Below are 21005 nucleotides of genomic sequence, written 5' to 3'. Positions count from 1 at the left end.
AAAACACGAAGCCCTCACAACTTCCCCACTTTAGCTTGTATGTTGTAATCTGTCACATGATAACTAGTCCTTGTACACAAACACTCCCACACGCACACACACACACAATCAAACTCAATCAACATGTGTGTTCTCATGCCAGTAGAAAATAAAACCATCTGAACCGCCTCTCCTTTCATTTGGATCATCATCTGGCCAGCGCGGTGAAATACTGTTTTGCCGTAGGGCACATTCTCTCAGATCTCTATTGTATATCCGTCTAATGATGGTGAAAGTGCCAAAGCTCTAGCTCTTTAAGATTTAGAGCGCAGCCAAAATTCATTATCCTAACAAATGTCGCTTTAACGTTGGGAAATGTAAGCTTTAACAAGCTGAGACGTGCTAAAACGCAGAGTACAATTCGTCCATATCTGCTGTGGACATGAACCTCAAATCATGCGTCTTGATAAGGAATGATGTGCTGTTACTTTTTTTAAGTGATCAGATGTATGATTTTTATGTTATTACGCATCTCTCTGGAATACTGATTATGATCGGTCAATTGGAAATCCAGCAACTTAATATTCAACATTAGAATAAGTAATGATGTGTTTGTGCTAGACTTAAAATATTAGTTTAACTTAATTGCACGTTTAAAGTATCACAACTAATTTTAATTTGTCATAGCTAATAATGTAAGCTAATGTAATATGTTCCTAGAGCATTTTGGCAAGTTCTCTCAAAGTTCTAAACAAATATTCTTCAAGTAACATCTTATTTATATCATTTGGACATTTTTTACATTTTACTGCATACATTTAAAGGAATAGTTCACCCAAAAAATGTAAATTCTGTCACGATTTACTTACCTTCGAGTAATTCCGAATCTGTATGACCCAGGCTGTTTTATTATAATAAATTGTGCACGTTCATCACATAGTGTGCTACTGCTAGGACCAGCCAATAAAAATGCAACATAAAATCAACAGAACTCAACTGCAGTAGCTTCATCTTGAATTTCAGCCAATGACTGCATTGTATTTTCCTCAAATAACTGTAATATTGTTGCAGTATAAGTCTCGTTTCCTCATTTACGTTCACGCATTACCTCAAATCTGGATCTGTGTCCCGCAATAAGCAGTTTATTTCAATGCGTTGTGTAAATTTAGCTCTCTCTGCATGGTCAGCGATGGCCAACCAGCTTTCATGCACAAATCTGTCGCAGGTAATTGTGGGTAGAGCACTGTAATAAACTACATCCAGTAGGTTTACAGTAGCTGCAGCTGTGCACACATAGATTATGTCGCCGCTGTTAAAGGCTCACAGAACGCTTGACTCTGCACATTTTTTTATTTATTTTTTTCGAACTTTGAAAAGTGAAAAATGACTTTTCTCTGCAGAGGACAGATTAATCTATTTTTTATATGTGTGTATAAAAGATGACTCGTCGTTAATCACAATCTCAGGTTATTCGTCAGTGGGGGAACCCGGTTAATTTATGGCGTTTCTCGGGCGCTTTTTGGAGGATATAAACTGTTCTGTCCGGGGCTACAATGAACGTTGCTTTATTCTTGCTTTCAGGATTGGTTTTGAGTGTCAAACGCGGGGGGTTTTAGCCGCACGCCCAGCTCGGTTCTGCTGGTCGCAACTCACCCGACCGGTAACTCTCTCGGTTTGGTGGCGGGTTGCTGGGAAACAACCTCTTACTGTTTGCCGTCAGCTCATAAGCACTTCAACACAAACCAGCGGCATTTTATAATGGAATTTGCATGCTGAACTTTTCTATCAAAATTGCCTTTTCACACGGCAGATTTTAAAATTACATGAATAATAAAGCAACACGAACTAAGGTAATAAGAATTTTGATTGAATTTGGCTTGCAGTCTATCTCCCATTACTTCTCGGCTGCGGTATGTTTTGGTTCCTGGTTTCTGCTCATTTACCGTTTGAAAATGACACAAAACGCAGCGCATTAGCAATCAGAGCATTGTGGAGCTGGCCAATGCAGTGAGCAAACACAATTTACTCCATAATCACCGATGATAAAGTTCTGCAAATAGGGCTATTCTCAGACGTTACCCAGGTGCCTTTGCTCACAATGCGCTGGTTTGTGAGAATACAGTGCAGAATATGCGAATAGCTGTGAATAGCATTTCCAAGCGCAGCTCTTCGTCTTTGTTTTCTTAGACGGCCTCGCGTTCATCACACAGTAGCAGATTCCGAGTAGTTTGAAATGTATATGATAAAAATGCTTTCTTGTGTTGTTGTGCCTGGTTGAAATCACACGCATCTGATCGCTTTGAAAAGTAATAACGTACCTCTCCTCGACAAGCTGCGCAATTTGATGTATCATTTGTTTTTATGGCTAAAAAATGCAAGAACCACTAATTAGCTTACAACAAAAAGTACCATTAAAAAAGTGATTGAAGCCGACAGACGATGGCAGGCTAACAGCTTTATTTCCCATGTCTCCATCCTTCCATCTTTTTTTTCTTTTTTTAGGTTACAACCGAGACGTTTCTACACAGGCGCTCAACGAACACCTCAGAATATTTAAATCAGGTAATTACCTCTAAAGCATGCAATAATAACCCAGGCATGTGTTTCAGCCAAATTGGCGTAATCAAAGACTCATCTGGAGGTGTTTTTTTTTGCACTTCTCCCATCAAAAGAAGTCGGATTCGTGCATTGTATCCATTTGTGATGTTTTTCTGTAATTATGTTTATTATACTAATGTGAAAAACTCTTATATGCGAGTTATCGATTAGATTGACTTACACATATTCTTCCAGAGCTTTTAAGCAGCTGCAAATAATGGTTTATCCAAAAATGAAAATGAATAAAATTTATAGTGAATGATAAACCCATTTCTGTTGCAGGATTAAAAAAAAGGTATCTGTAAATATTTGTGTTTTTTGCATTTTTTACATCATAGAATACAAAAACAAATAACGTAATTCTGTTGAGTTGAGTCGAAGAATTTTGAAAGGTAATAGCATAGAAAAGCAAAGTTTTTAATCTCACAAATCTGAGTTTATTGCAGCTTTTTCCTAGAATTTCTTGAAACGGTATGAATTGTGAAAAAATTTTCAATTGCATTTTTTATTTTTATCCAGTGGCAGAAACAAATTTCCATAAATATAGCTCACATTTTATTTCCCAACAGGCATCATAAAAGTATCATAAAATAGGTTCCTATGATTTTTCTAAAATCATATGATAACTTTGTCTGAGAAACAGTCGTTATTTATTTAAAACATTCTTTTGAGGTTAGTCTTGTAAATTAATCTGTTGAATAAAACAGATAATCTCAAAGATTCTTTAAATTTTTTTTAAAAACCTAAGTATTTAAGGACAGAATTTTCATTTCTGCATGAACTTTTCACTGAAAGGAATTTTAAATTGAGTTCTGCAGCTGAATCAGTCGAAATATTAATGGGCTTGAATAGATTTAGTGCTGATCATTTTTGTTTGTATGTTGTTTTATAGTTTGTTATTTCTTTATCATTTCATAATGATGGGTCTGTCCCATCCTGTGATGATCAGCTACAAATTATGTCTATATTGGTCCCTAATTGCCACTTTTTCTGTCAAATGCAAAGACAAGCACTCAAGGCTAAGTGGTGCTCCATAAACGACCTTGTTAAACTCTGTTCTCTTTATTATGCTAGGTAGTGCTAGAGACGGAAAAAACAGACCAGGTCTAGATCTCCACTTCAGTTAATAAAAAGCTTTTGTGGAAATAACTTTTTGTCCATGCAGTCTGAACTACTTTTAGTGACCGAAATGAAGAGACCATAGTCCCAGGGTTGCCAGGTTTTCACATCAAAAACCAATTGCAACTCAAAAACCAAGCCAAAGCTAGCCTAATCTCTTTTCAGTAAAACTTGCGTTCCGGTGGGATAAAATGCGCATTTTTTTGAGTTCCCCTGATAAAAGTCACAATCCAGGTGCTAATTGTCATGTTACTGGGGACACGTCAAACCCCCAGACATGAAAAACATCCCATGGAAAAAATGTGTAAAAGTACCCTATTTTCCGAGAAAACCGTGGACTTGGCAACAACGTTTTTTCTAAGTGTTACACTTAGCTATCTCAAGGGACTTTTAGGATTAGGTTTCTTGTCGAACACAATTGTAATACCTTGTGCACATGATCTTTTAAACCTGAAAAGGTTGTTCTGTTTCCTTCCCCCATCTGCAAATTAAATTTAATTTATATAAAAAAAATATATATATATATATATATATATATATCATTTATTATTTTTTTTATTTTTTTTTGTTGCTTTGACCTATTGCAAATTTTGAACACTGAAAATTATAATACCTTGTCTTGGACAAGTATTGTTTTTATATAAAAATCGTCAAGCCATAGGATGAGAAAATGTTGTGACAAATTGCAGTCAATTTACAGTTGTGTAAAAAAGAGGAGAGAAAGGAATCTTGGGATTGCGGGGGTCAGCGTTGAGAACGTGACACGGGAATGGGGCGTTCTGCCTCCTCTTTGTTGAGTTCTGGCAGTCTTCTGTTGTTTATTGTTTCCAAACAGACATTTACAGTGTGATTTATATAACGTGTAGGTGTTTAATGTGGAGGACAAAGCAGCAGTCTATTTATACCAGCCGGGTTCAGTTAACCATGCTTTGCCCCTACTATTGAATCAGAGGGACAGATGAGGATGTTGATCATTTGAGAATTGCAAAATTGTATTTCTTTCTCAAGAAATGTTGGAGTGTGTAGGAGGAGGGTTTCCAGAGATTGTTTGATGTTCGGTACGGCTCTTTCGAGAAGGCTACAACATCTAAAATGAAAATAGTTTCAGTACTTTTTTGATCGTAGTCTAATTTGAGGCTTAGGAGGCCTTGCTGTCATGACAACCTCTGGAACATGGTGTTCTGTTTCGTTACTGCGCCTGGATGTGGCTTACATGGTTTCCTTCCTTTGGTTTTCAGAGAAGTCTACGAAGTAGTATCGCTCGTGCAAATCATTTAAAGTAGAACACTGCTTGATTCTTTAATATCTTTGTTTGTTTTCGTGATTGAATGATGGGCAGGTCGGCAACTGTATTCAGAACATGAAGAGGTCAAAGATTGCTATCGAAGTTTTTTTTAACAACGCAAATTCATCATTTTTGGAAATTCCGTCGAATGCGACATTTTCTGAACATTCGTTTTGTACGTCTATAATCTAGTTAAACAGAAGCAGTCATATATTGCTAATGTTTATTTAATTCGTTTTATTAGAAATGAGGAGAAACATTTCCTGCATTAAATGTGAGGCAAGTGTGGTTGCAAAAAAATGTGTAAATATGACTCATTTCCTTCCATAGACGCAAACTGATGTTTTTTACACATTTTATTAACCGACATATTGCGAGCTAAAGCGCGCACATCAATCCTAAATGGGCGCTCGACTGAAAAACACTCAGAACTCGGCACCACCAGCGCTCCAAAAATATCAAAATTGAATTGGATAGTGTGCGACAGGTCGAGCAAACAGGCCCTTCATCAGACAAATGAACAACACTGAGGCGCCGCTTTATATCTTCAGGTGATTAAAAGGTCACATGACCTAATAATACCAATAAATAATTAAAAAAAACGTCAATCAGGTACACAAGAAAGAAAAAAACTAAACTATACAAAAATACATTATGCAGTTCAACAGCAGTAATTCATATCTGCCTACGTACAAAAATATACAAATCACAAAAAACATTTTTATTTTTCAGTAAATTCTTAAAAATGGACGAATATCAAAATCCTCATTTAACCCTCTAGATGACAACGTATGTAATGTAAAGATCCAAAAAGCTTATCACCTGCGTGCTGTAGACACTTGACCGCCTCTATTCCTATGTACTGAAGAGTGGAAACTGAATGGCTCAAATTTGCAAAATGCTTTGCTACCGGACTTTTTTTTTCCGCTATGTCTAATTGCGCACCGATGTTCAGAAATGCGCATTTCTATTATGATAATGTTGTTGGGTCATGTGACCTTTTGATCCCCTGAAGATACAAAGTGGCACATCAGTGTTGTTCAATTGTCTGACGAAGAGTTTATTTTAAATAAATGTTGATATTTTTGGAGCTTTGGTGCTGTCGACTTTTTAAAAAAAAAATATGAAAATAGCTTGACCTAGCATACTAATAATAATTGTAAATATAAATCTAATAAATGTCATATCAATATAAAAGAAAATTCTGTATATATATATATATATATAAAATAATAAAATATATATATATATATATATATATATATATATATATATATATATATATATATATAATTATTATCAAATGTATTTTACAATATATAAATCTAATATCAATCTAATAATTGTCATATCAGTATAATACAATTAATATATTTATAGTTTTGTTTTGTGTTCTTTATACCTGTATGTATGCATTTGAAATAAATTATATATATATATATATATATATATATATATATATATATATATATATATATATATATATATATATGTATATATGTATATATATATATATATATATATATATATATATATATATATGTATGTATATATATATATATATATATATATATATATATATATATATAAATTAGATATAAAATATATTATTTTTTTTAATTTTTACTTTTAGAAGTATAGTCAAATGCATTTTACAATATATTCTAATTATAATTGATAGATAGATAGATAGATAGATAGATAGATAGATAGATAGATAGATAGATAGATAGATAGATAGATAGATAATACAATTCTCTTATTTATGTGCTGTATATACACAAATACAGACTTGATTCAGATTTCAGCATAGCTTTTGAACGTGCAGACACAAAGAGATGCTCAGACAATGAGTTACAGTGCTGATACACACAATGTGAGAGAGGCTGGCATTAACACAGTTTGAACTGTACACAATAGCTGATGAGACGGGCATAAAAGAGGACTGGCACATGTGGACAGAGTGAGAGGCCTCGGTGAGAAGGGCTGAGCGTGAGAGGAAGTCTGCCGTTAGGGCGTGGTCAACCATCTAACCAACTTCCACATTTTCTCTTTCACGACACACTGGCAGATGCTGCGCTTTGTCTGACTCTGATTGGATGCGAGACGCGAGAACAAAATGAACATCGAGGTAAGTGAAATCAAGCTGTTGATATTTAGGCATACGCTTCTTTTTGGACTTTCAGAGTTTGCGAAGATGCCACGAGGTGAGCAGGCTAGAGCGTCTGAGAAAGACGTAGATAGAGAGATAGAGAGAGGAAAATGATATGCTTAGCCACAGGCACACGTGTTTCAGGCATGTGAGGTCACTGCGGACCAGCCTATTCGTTTATCTGATCCATCGATCATGTAAGACCCGGAGGACCATCTGTCTTTAGAAACAGGTAAACACACTCACTCACCTGCAGAAGAAAATGAAGCACACGGCCACAGTTCAATACACGCCTGCCCTCGCATAGATCAAACGGCTACTTCCAATCAAAAAGGTCTTAGAGGCCACAAAATAAAACCGAAAAGTAATAGTATTAATAATAAATGTTTCTTTATTCCTGTTTGTCATGAAAGTTAGGATATTAGGATATATTAGTGCTGTTAACCTTGATGAATCGCATACAAAATAAAAGTTTTGTTCGCATGACATATGCGTGCTGTGTGTATATTTATTAAGCATATATAAATACACACACAGCATAGAGTTTGAAAATGTTTACATGTGTTTACAGTTGCATTCATGTCATTTATATTATAAATAAATATATCAAATATATACACTTTTTCTGAAATATATACACGCATGTGTGTGCATCTATATACACATAATAAATATGCACAGTGCTTATATATTGTATGTAACGTGTTGGTACATTTAAAAACAATACAATTTTTTCTATTTGATTTGCCATTCAAACACAGTCAAAGACAAAATGTGTTAAATATTTAGATTTATTTTTGTACTTATTTTATGGCAGAGTTAATGCAATGTGCTATAAAGTTAGAAACATAAAGCTGTGGCCAGTATGAATATATTAATGGATAGATCCGTCGAGACATTGAATTATATTCATACTCGCTTTCACTCCATTAAGTTACATTTTTTTATGATTGAGAGTCATCTCTGCGTTAAAAGGTGTTATACAAGGCGGGAGTGATTGGGGTTGAATGGTAACACGTGGCAGCGGTTCACTCTTACAGGAAGTAGCGTGAAGTGCGACTCACTTGAATTTTGAACAGACACTACAACCATTTGTTGTTGTACAAAGGGAAAGCGGAGATAATTGTAACATCATTTGGTTTTTGCTCACTTGTTCAGAAAATGTTTAGCCTTGAGCTTTGATATGATGCATTAATCATCTTTGACGTGTCAGCAGTCATTACTTGTGTTAATTAAATTTAGAACTTAATTGAGTCCGCTACAATTAAACTGTAAGGACACAGAGGCTCCGTGCTGAGCTGTGTTCTCCATATGTCGATTTCAGCAGAACATGTTTAGGGCCACGTCTCTGCTGGCTTAGAGGAAGCTCTTACAGATGGGAACATTGCACAGTTTGGGATGTTGTTACCAAATCAGACCATATAACATGAAACTGGTTAAACAGAGTTTGCTTTTTAAATTTGTGTATGATTTAAAAGATTGGAAATGAAACCTACACCATCTTAAAATAAATAAAATAAAATAAAATAAAATAAAATAAATAAATTTGTGCTATCAAGTAATTAATCACTTCCAAAATAAACATTTTTCTTTATATAAAATATTTGTGTACACTACGTATATTTACACTATATATATATACAAACACATGCATTTAAAATATATATTATATATTTAAAATATTTTAATATTTATATATTAAAAATGTCATATAAAAAAATACATATATTATATATATATATATATATATATATATATATATATATATGTATTTATATATGATATCAAATATATATAAACACATTTACATGTAAATACTTTCAAAATATACACTGTATGTGGGTGTTTTAATATATACATAATAAAGAAAAGGTACAAACACATATATTATGTAAAGATTTTTTTATTTTGGATGCAATTAATCGCTTTTGACAGCAATAAAATAAATAAATAAATAAATACATAAATTAAAATATATATATATTTGTCGGTTGTTACTGGTTGTCTGTTATGTTTGATGTTATTATGATGAGAATGTATGCATTAAGTTATGATACATTTATCGTCATAATATTTATACCATGGTTTTTATTTATCAACAAGATGAATAAAAGCATTTTTCTGCATTTGAATGGCAATATGATTATCACTATTAGTTTTGAAACTCGGAGCATATGTTTTTAAAGAATTTAATACTTTTATTATTTAGCGAGGCCACATTAAATTGATCAAAAGAGACATTAAAGAGTTAAACAAATAAAGGTTTTGAAATTTGTGTTTTATGAAAAACTCTTCTTCAAATCGAATGATTTCCAAAGAATCGTTACACCGAAGACTGGAAGAGCGGCTGCTGAAAATTCAGCTTTGCGTCACAGCAATGAATTACATTTGAAAACATATTCACAAACAAGAAATTGGAATAATATTTCACAATTTTTATTGTATATTTGTTCAAAGAAATAGAGCCTAAAGATTTATTTTTTTTCCCATGATATGTGCGTGCCTTGTAGAAAATCAGACATGGAATATTTATCATATTTATCGCCAGATAAAGGGGTTGACACAGTTTCCCCAGTGACACATCTTACCCCACGCTCTCTGACACTCTCCCGTCATTGGTCGGTTATTTAAAGCGGTGGGTTTTGGCCAAGTCTGCGGCAGTCTGTTTCTTTCACACCTACAGAACGGCGATAATTTCGGTGCTGCAGTTGTTTGATTATACTAATGGAGAGCTCGGTGACTGTAATGCCGGCCTGTCATCTGATGTGTCATAATCCAGTGTTTGTGTTGCGTGCTTGCTCGTGTCACCGTTGCTAAGTAACCCCTCCCCTCAGAAACGCCAGCAGCCTTCTATTGTTGGGCTTTTATGGATCAAAAGGCACAAATTTCCAAAACAACCGCATCTCGGAATTGATTGGCTAATGATAATGTTGGGAAATGTCAAGACCTTTCATCTCAAATGCTCTCATTACACGGCCAGAATGTTTACAGCAACACCAGACAACTATAAGCGCCACGACACAAGCATGGCTGCTAAATATTCAACATGAAATCAAAAATCAACCTACTTATGCGGGATTATTTTAGACTCAAAATGATTCATAGATGCACGCGCAGTTATCCACGTATTGCGTAGTTTTTGTGCCTTTCCATCTGAGTCTGTACAAGTCGGGATTTGTACGCGTTTGCGAATAAAACTGTTCCGTTGTGCTTTAATATATCTTCAATTGCGGTTCGTTTTCGCTGTTTACCCTACAATGCTGCTAATTAATGTAACTCTTAATTCGGCAGACACCAGCGTTTTTCAAATCATGCACATGTTAATGTATTTCCCTGGGCCTCGTTCGTTGGTAGACGCGTATGAGGTCGTCGTGAAATGCTGCAAACTGCAAAAAAGAAGTCTTAAAATCCAAATGAACCGAACAAGAGGTCAGTAATTGCTGCACTCCTGTTACCTGATCCACAAATGCATTATTTTTGGCATGAGAAGTTTAAGATATATCAAAGCAGAACTGAACATTTTTATTCCCAAAACGTGTCTGCGTGTACACATCGTGAATTCCACAGATTCATGTTGAAAGGCGTTTGTTTGTGGTTAGTAGGATACAAGCATTGCGTTTATGCAGTGCGTGGATAATGGTTTTGAGTCTGAAATCGTCCCATATACTTACAGTATTCTGCGGTTCAAATGTTTGGGGTTAGTAAGTTATTATTAAGTTATTATTTTCAGCATCACATGTGTCATATGATCCTTCAGAAATCACTATAATATGCTGATTTCCTTCTCAAGAAACATTTACTATTATTATCATAGCTGAAAGCATTTGTGCTAATTAAATTTTTTTGAAGAACAGAAAGTTCAAAAGAATGGCATTTATGTACGTACTATAAAAACGTAAAAAAAGTCCTTTCTGACGCTTATTCATTTCAGTGTGTCTTATATATATATATATATATATATATATATATATATATATATATATATATATATATATATATATATATTGCTTCAAAAAGACCTCAAAAGGGTCTTTTTCACTCTCCAGTCAACCCAAGTGGATAAACAGAATAAGTTTTTTGTCAAATAAAAAAAGTTTCACATTAAAAGTTAAAGTTATAGGATAAAGAAAATAGAACACTGAGAAAAAAAAACAGCTGTACTTTTGTTGGGAAATGTGCACAGAAAAAAACTAAAATGTTTACAGCCACCTTTTTCTACAGTTACGGAGACGTGTCATTGTATATTTGTGATTGTGGGTGTTTTCTCTTATTCAGATCGTGTTTCGAGGGTCCGCCTTTCTTCTGTTACTCGTCTTCAGAAGTGAGTTATCACGATTCTTTCTCCTCCTTTCTTTCACATTCACACACACACACACACACACACACACACTGTCTTTTATTACGTTACACGTATACATCGCGAACATTTGTCAGCTTAATCTGATAAAGCCTATTTTTAATAAAATCCTACATTACCCCAAACCACAAATGACCAGCGGGTCTAATACGTAGGATTTTTCAGATGAATACTTCCAATAAAAGATTGATTATAACCGTTGTGCAATAATCACAGTGTTTGCCAGCAGAATTGCTCAGTCCCGTGTGGCCATTCATCTTGTGAAGGGATTCATTGGAAAAACTGCGCGTAGCCGGAAAATGCATGCAAAAAATGCTGCGACCCATCTCTGCTAGACCACAATTAGTCCTTGTTCTGTGGCAGGGTCTATGAGAGGCCTGCCTTCATTACAAACCGCTGCACTCTACATCACCACACTGTTATTATGCCAGCCTCAGAATACATTTGCATTCATCTGCTGCTTGCGTGTGTGTAATCTTGAACTCTGAAGCCGGCCGGGATCATTGCGCTCAATGTGTTCTTTAAACGCTCATAAGTCAGAAGATTTTTTGCTCATGCTTTATAAAAAATGACAGGATGCTCTTGTAGCAATCTCCGATATTTGTCTCTGTAGTCTTACGAAAAATATCAAATTCGTATTCTTTCTGTCTCTTTGTGTACTTTAATTCATTATTTTGTGGATTTGTTCGAAATGTTTGAATGCTTAGATATGTCAAATTGTCTTTTTGTTATCTTTAAGTCACTCTATTATTTTATTAAAATAATTAAAATAATAAATATTATTATTGTAATATTTTGTAATAATATAATATAATATGGAGCATGTTAGATATCTCTCTGACCAACTATACAAATGTATTTTTTTAAATTAGATAATTATTAACTAGATTATTAAAATAATATTAAAAGATAATGTGTTATTATAATTATAATTATACATTGTATCTATATTTATATAACTACTTTTATATTATATTCTATATCAAATGTAATATATATAATATAATAATAAAAGAGTAAATGGTATATCTGTCCGGCCTACATTTAGGTGTCAATATTTATATTCATATGAACTGTATTATATGAAACATTAAGTACTTTTTAAGTAAAACAGCTACATACATGTATGCATTTATCATTTAAAAAATATTTTTGTTGCATCTTCTTTATTATCTTAATTTACGTCTTTATTGTAACTTTGAAACTTTTTAAAATCGTAAGTCAGTGCAATGGACTTCTATCCGTTGGCTGTTTTAAACGGGTGCTTGCTTATGCCATTTTCTGGTAATGGCCTTCTTATACACTATAAATAATAACATAAGATACCCATCAGCCTTCAAAATATTTTTTTGAAAAATGGCCAAGGTACATTGTTGAAAATTCCCCTGGGAAATCAATATCCCAAGATCTTGAACCGTATCCCAGAAAGCATACTTTCCGGGCAACTCTGAAATATACGAGATACAATCAGCATCCAAATGACCTCACATATAGATAGTCACCTACTCTTTATTACCTAAAGAGAAGCACAAGATCTCTCCACCCAAGCTCTTTCCATGTTCGTGAAAAAGTTTTACTCTGTAAAGCCAAAACGTCTTTTTCTTGTTTTTCTGTCTATAAAGGTTATGCAGTGGAGAACGTGACACAAGCAGAGACCTCGGCACGGCAGGAAAGCTCCACGACCGTGTTGTATAGCTCTAAACCCACAAATGTATTTCAGGGTAAGATTTTTTTTTTTATATATATATATATGCGACCCTGGATCACAAAACCAGTCTTAAGTCACTGCAGAATATTTGTTGCAATAGCCAAAAATGGGTATGGGTCAAAATTGCTGATTTTGCATGTATGCCGAAAATAAAAACTATTTTGTAAATTTCCTACCTTAAATATATTCAACTTAAATTTTTATCATTAATATGCATTGATAAGAACTTCGCTTGGACAACTTTAAATGTGATTTTCTCTTTCTGTTTTTATTTATTTATTTTCTTACCTTTAGATTTCATATATTTAATTGTATATGGGTCAAATATTGTCGTATCCTAACAAACCAGAAAGATTATTTATTCAGCTTTCAGATAATGTATAAATCCCAACCGCAAATAAATGGACCTATTCCCCAACATAAGCATCCAAGGATTGCCTGTTATGTTTTATATGACAGTTAATATGTCATATGTTCATTCTATATTTGTTTCCAATTTATTTGCGAGTGTTTCCGATAAACCTAAACTGGGTTACAGATGCAGCACAAAATGTCTCCGTTCTCCATTTACCTTGATAACACACTTGATCTGTCGTTGAAGGAATTGATTTTTGGTGGCATAATAAACCGGCAATATTTGTTTTGGATTATATCTCAAATACAGATGCGGATAACCCGAATACGACAGGGGTGACAACAAGCCCAGATGCAGAGCCGTTTAAGCGTAACCTCACCGTGTCCGCGGCAGTCACCGACGGCTCCACAGACTCCCCCGTGACCTCCGCTGCGACCTCCAAAAAGACGTCCGCCACACAGCGTAAGCTTCGATTGTGTCTTAAATGCAACTTTGGTTTCAGTGGGATCGTGGGATTGGGGGAGGGTAACAGAGCCGAGGATTGCATGAATAGCTGAGAGGCTTCCTCTTTACTCATGCAATTCGTATCAAGGGCACACATAACTTAGAAACTAATTAGCAGGTAATTAGAAAATGTTCAACGCTCTTTCCATGCTGAGAGGCTTAAAGATAATGCAGCGTTTCCACGGGATTGAGGAGCACTGTCGCGGTGAGCTGATATGCTTTATGAAGAATCAACCAACCATATATCCTGGGAGAGCAGCGCCATTGAAATATGCAAAAATTGAATTTGAAAGACAAGGCCGGACAGAGAATGAGTGCTGCTGGAATTTAATTAGAAGCAATTACGGACAAATCCATAGGATTGCGATAAGAGGGAAGCTTCTGCTTTTCACACCGAAAGACTTTGCTGTCAACCTACATTATGGACAAAAACGGGATTCAAAAGCTCACTTCTATTCAGAATTTGGCGAATTTGAGGAAAGAATGTACATGCTAGATTAGATTCCTCTCCTTGTCTTTTTCCTTGACCTCACTTCTCTCTCATTTTCTCTTTGCAGCAGCCCGTAACACCACAACCTCCACAGCCGCCGAAGTGAAGTGGGGTAAAACCTTCTCATCTTCATCATCTTCTTACTTGAACGTATTCTACAGTCTTTTTCGCTCACGATATATTGAAAGTGTTACTTTCCCATTGTCTCAAAATCTTTGTCAATAATGTATAGTTTCAGAAAGATTCATTTTCTGATTTTTATAAAGCTCATTAAGGAATAGCAAAAATTAAATGTCAACCATACACACATAATTTTAAAAACAGCGTTGGGGAAAGTTACTTTTTAAAAGTAATACCTCACAATATTGCGTTACTCCCTAAAAAGTAACATTACTTAGTTACTTTTTATGGATTTTACTTTTATGATATTTTACTTTTGCATTACTTTTTCTTTATTTTTTAATAAAATGAGATTAGATACATTTGTGTAATTTAACATTCAATTATTGCAGTCTTTTTAAATACATTTTGATGAATACTAATAAATCTTTTTTTTGCAAGTGAGATATTTTTTGCAACTCAAGATATTTTTAAAAGTAATGCTTTACTTTATTAGTTACTTGGGAGGAGTAACATAAAATATATAAAATAATTAATATTCTAATTTGCAAAATGTTATATTAAAATTAATAATAATATTAGAAGTCTCTTAAAAAGTAAAAACACAAATATTGTCAAATATTAGACTTTTTTCCCATCATTTTTGGGTAGGAAATCTTATTAAATTCCATCATACATATAAGAAATCTAAAAAACCCGTATCAGTCTACAATTTTTTTTTACCCATCAAGTAATTTGCATAAACAGCATCTCATTGACACAACTCTGTTTAAATCAGAGAATTAGTGTTGGAGGTCATGTAAGGTGAACAGGTGAAATATTGTTTTATCCCATTAGACCCATTAGACACACTGAACACACACACACCCACACGGACTACTGGCTTATTTAGCATATAATGAAAATGATAGAGTCCATTACATTTTATAGGCACGTGGACTGTTTTCAGGTCTTATTTATGATGTCAAAACCTCTCTAAACTGTGCAATTTCCTCAACAGATAAGAGATGGGACGAGCCGTTTCATTACAGTAAGTATCTGTTTAATCATTCAATAATTAATGGTGCTTGCTAATGCAGACATCACAATTACCACAAGAACAAACCCCTAACCCAGAGCACTACACGACGGCCTGTTACTCATGGTGCAGCGTTTGCTTTAAAGACATGGATGATGCTTTAAATCTTGTACTGTTTGTGTTACAACTTTTCCAAGCGACTGGACTTACGATTCTCACTTAATGGATAATTAAACATGCGACAGACAGAACATCACAATAATTAGAAGTGTTATATATTATGATAGCAGGTAGTTTCTACCTCGTTTATATATTTTATATTTTCATTGACATTTTATTTAATATTAAGTCCTTTTACGCTCTTCTGTTATTTTGAGTTGGTTATTTTTCTGTTTAGCTTTATTTTTATTCTACTTTTATGTATTTTAGCACTTCAACTTTCTGAATATTTTGATCTAGTTTGTTCTTCATCAGAACAGATTTGGAGAAATTTGACATTATCATACATCACTTGCTCACCAATGGACCGACCGCTCTAGTGAATGGGTGCCGTCAGAATGATGCTCAAACAGCTGATAAAAACATAATAATAAAAAATCCATCATGAAAATACAATGGATGAAGCTCCTCCAATAAAAAGTGCATCCCCTCACATCAAAAACAACTGACATGTTTGTTTAGAGCTGAACTTTTGGACTGTTTTCACTTGTTCTGTGCATATTTCTCTCCTGATTAAGATGAGATTGCTTGGTTAAGCAATGGTTAAGACATCTTAGTGATGGATTTGTTGATTACAAGCATGCAGCTTTTTACTTCACAAGACTTTAATGGATTCTGACAGCACCCATTCATTACACTGGATCCATTGGTCGGCAAGTGATAACGCTAAATCTGACGAAGAAACAAACTCATCTACATCTCGGACGTCCTGAGAGTGTGTAAATAGTCAGCAAATCTCCAATTATTATGAACTGTTCTTTTAAATACTTTGAGTTAACAATAACATTAAGTGATCTCGTGGCACTCATTAACAACTAATCAAGAAATGTGGCGGTTTTATTTTTAATGTCACAACTGTGCTGCTCAGGTGTTAATTGTCTGCTGGTTTTTCTGGTGCGAGCCGCTGACAGTGCGTTCAAACACAAAGACCGGAGAAACTCAATCTCCCTGTCAGTGGAAAGTATTGTGTTTATAAGAAGCACAGAGGTGCTGAGCATAGGAGCACTATTACTGTCTCAAGAGCTGTAGTTAAAAGCTTATGACCTGGCCACAGCCGCAGCTTCAATCACTTCCTATTGTTAGGGCAGCTACAGGGCATCTGATGTTCAGGAAATAGCCTCATTAGCTGTGACCCGTAGATGCCTCTGTTCTGCATTCATTCCCCAGGAACTAAGTTTATAAGTGCCTGAATGTGTTTCAGAGTCATCAGTTAAGGGTATTTTATGCCGGTTCAGTGTTACTTCAAAGCCTGTGCGTGCGTGCGTGTGTGTGTGTGTGTGTGTGTGTGTGTGTGTGTGTGTGTGTGTGTGTAAGGTTTTGCCTACCGAATGTTCCCACAAGGATAGTAAAACCAGGAATCAGCTGCCAGCCGTAAAAGAAGAACCTTAATGAACAATAAATTTGGATGTAGGATGTACTGTAGATAGATAGATAGGTAGATAGACAGACAGACAGACAGATAGATAGATAGATAGATAGATAGATAGATAGATAGATAGATAGATAGATGGATGGATGGATGGATGGATGGATGGATGGATGGATAGATAGATAGATAGATAGATAGATAGATAGATAGATAGATAGATAGATAGATAGATAGATAGATAGATGGACGGACGGACGGACGGACGGACGGATAGATAGATAGATAGATAGATAGATAGATAGATCTTATAAAATGCTATTTCCATGCTGTACAGCTTTTCCTGCTTGGAGAGACACTTAGTGATGTAAAGTGTGTCGTAATATCCTCACACACATATGAAATTAAAATGAATGTGACTTTATGTGTGTTTTCAGAGTGTTTGACCAGAGTGTGCATAACACGACTTGTTATTTAGTTGTTGTTTTTTTTGGTTTTCCCTCAGATTACAGCTCTCTACGTCATGTAGGGTTAACCATCGCCGCAGTTCTCTTCGTGATGGGAATCATGGTGCTTGGTTGTAAGTAAAGCCAACTTCAAGTCTCAGTCCTGATTGCTTTTATAAACCGTTACTTTTCAAAATCCTCAAATCTCTCTCCTCTCTTTTCCCATTCTTCCTCCATCTGAAAGGTGGCAAAGTGAAACGAATGCCGCGGTGTCACATTGGCAAAGGAAGGTGAGCGAAAACTCTCTAGTGTGTGAGGCTGTGAAGTTCTTTCCAATGGAATGCCTATGGTGTATGATGAATGAACTGGAAATAGAACAAGTTGCCATCTTTTTTTGTTTCATTATTTGATTGGACTGGTACCAAATGTACTTTTAATGCTTTTTCTATATGAAGTACATTATCTAGTTTACTAACATTACATTTTGAATAATACACTAAGGCCAAAGTAAGCGGCTCTATTAAGAAGTTTGTCTTTCTGGCAAATTAATTTGACAATATACGCATGTTGCGTATAGTATACATGCTATATACTCGCTTTAAAAGCAGTCTGCAAGTATGCTCTTTCGCACATAGCCATTGTGTGCTATTTGAATGCATTCAGTGATCGGGTGCATAATAACGTTTGCCCTCTTTTGTAACTTTTTGATGCGTCTTTATAATCATTATGGATTTCATTGTGTTTAGACGCCATTAGGGCTTTTATATAGATTGTACTAAAACATATGATTTCAATCTTGCCGCATATGATGAATGCGAGGAGTTTAACTGTAATGTGGTTATTATACACCTGTCTGTGCCATTTGAAAATGAAAATGTAAAAATAAAAATACAGAGCCATTGCCTGGACAGAATGTCAACCGAATTGACTTGTGCAAGAGAGACAACAAAACACTATATAATTTTAGTAATATAAGAGAAGAATAATGACACACTTCTCTATGAAAAGAGCCTTTTCAAATGGTCTCAGCTATTAAGGCAAAAAGGCATAATTTTCTTTCTCTGCAAAATAGTAACAAGCAGTAACGCTTTACCTGGAGAGAAAGCAGTTGTTGACTTAGCTTTACCTCTGCTCTGAAAAACCCGCTGGAGGCTTTAACAGCCAGTTTATACTATATTTAATGGAATATTTAATGCCCTGTGGGCTTTAAAGTCGTATTATATGACTTTAGAGTGAAGGTTAAATTTAAAAATGAATTTAGGGAAGCAGTCATTTTATAAATGTTTTAATAAAAGCAACTTCCAGTTGTATAAAATACTTATTAAAGGAATAGTAAAAATTTGTTAAAACATTTACTCACCCTCAGGCCATCCAAGATGAACCTGTAAATGAGTTTGTTTCTTCATCGGAGCATAATTAGAAAAATCTGGCATCATTTCCTCACTTGGCAGTGGATGGGTGCCGTCAGGATGACAGTCCTAACACAATCACAATAATTCTCACGAATCCCGTTTGTTTATTAACATATTGTGAATATGTTTGTAAGATACAAATCCATCTTTAAGGCGTTTTAATGCATATTTCTCTCTTGATTCAGACCAGATGGATTTTTCACTGGAGATCATGAATGAAAGATTTGTACTGTAGCATTAATCAATGAAGTTAAAACAAAAAAAAAGCAGTTTGTCACTTAAGACACTGAAGTGCCCCTATTATGGATTTTTGAAAATGACCTTTAATGCAGTGTGTAACACAGCTCTAAGTGCATGAAAAAACATGCTGCCTATAAAGTTACTGTCTCTCAAAAGAAAGAGTTGACTCTGAATCACTGAAACGAGTCGCGTTTCATGTTGATGTCAAAATAAAATATATGCATATAGCCCTCTAACTTGTTGGATCTTTTCTGGTTAGTCTGAATGAAAATGCAGATTCATTCTTTGCCACTTTTGTAGCGTTAAAAGCTCACAAACACTGCTTTAAATGAAATCGGCCAATCATGGAGGCTTTGGAAAAATTCATCACTGAATGAATCGTTAAACAGGTTAGGTAAAAATAAATACGTATTGAAAGAAAATGAAAGTGTTTTTCGAACTTGCATGCATGTCAACCTGTTGTTTAGGATTGCCATAACCAAAATATGAACCCTTTATAACCCATAATAGGGGTATGGACTGTCATGTGGGATATTAATAAGGTTAATATTAATACACAGCAAAATTTCATTATTGGACGAAGTACTACTTTAAGGACATTTCTCACAGGATGTTGCTGGTGCAAAAATATGCTCTCAAAATCGACAGAGACTCGTTTTTCTTCTCGGTCACACTGCATAGCTGCTCAATTTTACAAAGTTAAAATGTTGTCCGGTGTCAAAATGGCCTCCAGATGAAGTGATTTACTTTTTTCTTTGTTGTTGTTTTTGTTCGAGAAAACCGAGAAAGCACACGGCTAACCTTTCTTTTCTCTCCCCAACCTCTTTCTAACCATTGTTTTCTGTGTGTGCAGTTCATACGAGGTGACCAGAAGTTAACACTTCTCCCAGCATTGATCAGCTTGCTCGGCAATAAACAGAAGAACAGCAGGAGAACACAAAGGAGCCAGTCAGACCTGTTTCCACAGCGGTTACAGACTTACATTTCCCCCTCGTGAGAACAACATCATAAGGACAAGATGGAGAGGTTGTGTGTGTGAGCGTGTTCATTATTTCAAACTGATCTCTGGGTTTGTCACACAGAAGCGCCGGGGAATAAGATGTGTGCTATCGTGCGGCACTAAACGCCAACGGTAACACAACGGCTGGGACTTCAGCAGATCCCAGCGTAATCACGCGTCTCAGACACAAAATCCCTTCATCCCTCTGCTCTCCTGCACCAAACTGCTCGGTTTAAGCATCAAACTTTGTACAACGTAGACCTGTGCATGTGTTTTGCTATTATTATTATTATTATTATTATTCCAATACTGTGCATCCTCGGATGTGTCTGTCTTTTGGAAGCGGGAAGAAGCATTGAGTGGCTCACAAGCGCCCTCAAGAGGCCTTCAGACACATTTATTATAAATTCTCCCAAGAGGAGAGAATAAAAACAGTTTGGCCGAGCCTGTTTAGAGATTCATGTATCTGAAATCACCATCTACATTATGTCCTTGGTAAAAAAAAAAAAAAAAAAAAATACAGCTTTATCAGTTTATGGTTTAAAATAAGTGAAGTTTCATATTTTTTTTTTATCTTGCGAAAGCTCGGTTGGGCTGTCAGCAGCGGAAAATGAGTATATGCTGATGTTAGGGGAAA

The 21005-nt window shown here is 35.0% G+C and overlaps 1 protein-coding gene across 2 annotated transcripts; it reads left to right on the top strand.

The window, feature by feature from the left end:
* Window positions 1–6927: 6927 nt before the first annotated feature.
* On the top strand, window positions 6928–20812 carry fxyd5 (FXYD domain containing ion transport regulator 5). Of its 2 annotated transcripts, none has more exons than XM_043259837.1 (9): window positions 6928–7112; window positions 11409–11454; window positions 13113–13211; window positions 13863–14015; window positions 14618–14659; window positions 15668–15697; window positions 17776–17850; window positions 17961–18006; window positions 20222–20812. In XM_043259837.1, exons 1-9 carry the CDS (start codon window positions 7101–7103, stop codon window positions 20244–20246), a joined length of 528 nt encoding a protein of 175 aa, XP_043115772.1. In that variant the 5' UTR covers window positions 6928–7100; the 3' UTR covers window positions 20247–20812. The 2 variants fall into 2 exon arrangements, with proteins under 2 accessions (XP_043115772.1, XP_043115771.1); XM_043259836.1 differs by having other exon boundaries at window positions 6940–7112; window positions 14615–14659.
* The last annotated feature ends 193 nt before the right edge of the window (window positions 20813–21005 follow it).

This window comes from Puntigrus tetrazona, chromosome 15 (assembly GCF_018831695.1).
Source record: "Puntigrus tetrazona isolate hp1 chromosome 15, ASM1883169v1, whole genome shotgun sequence".
NCBI lineage: Eukaryota > Metazoa > Chordata > Actinopteri > Cypriniformes > Cyprinidae > Puntigrus > Puntigrus tetrazona.
Note: the sequence above shows the minus strand (reverse complement) of the source record. Positions and strands in the feature narration are given on the sequence as shown.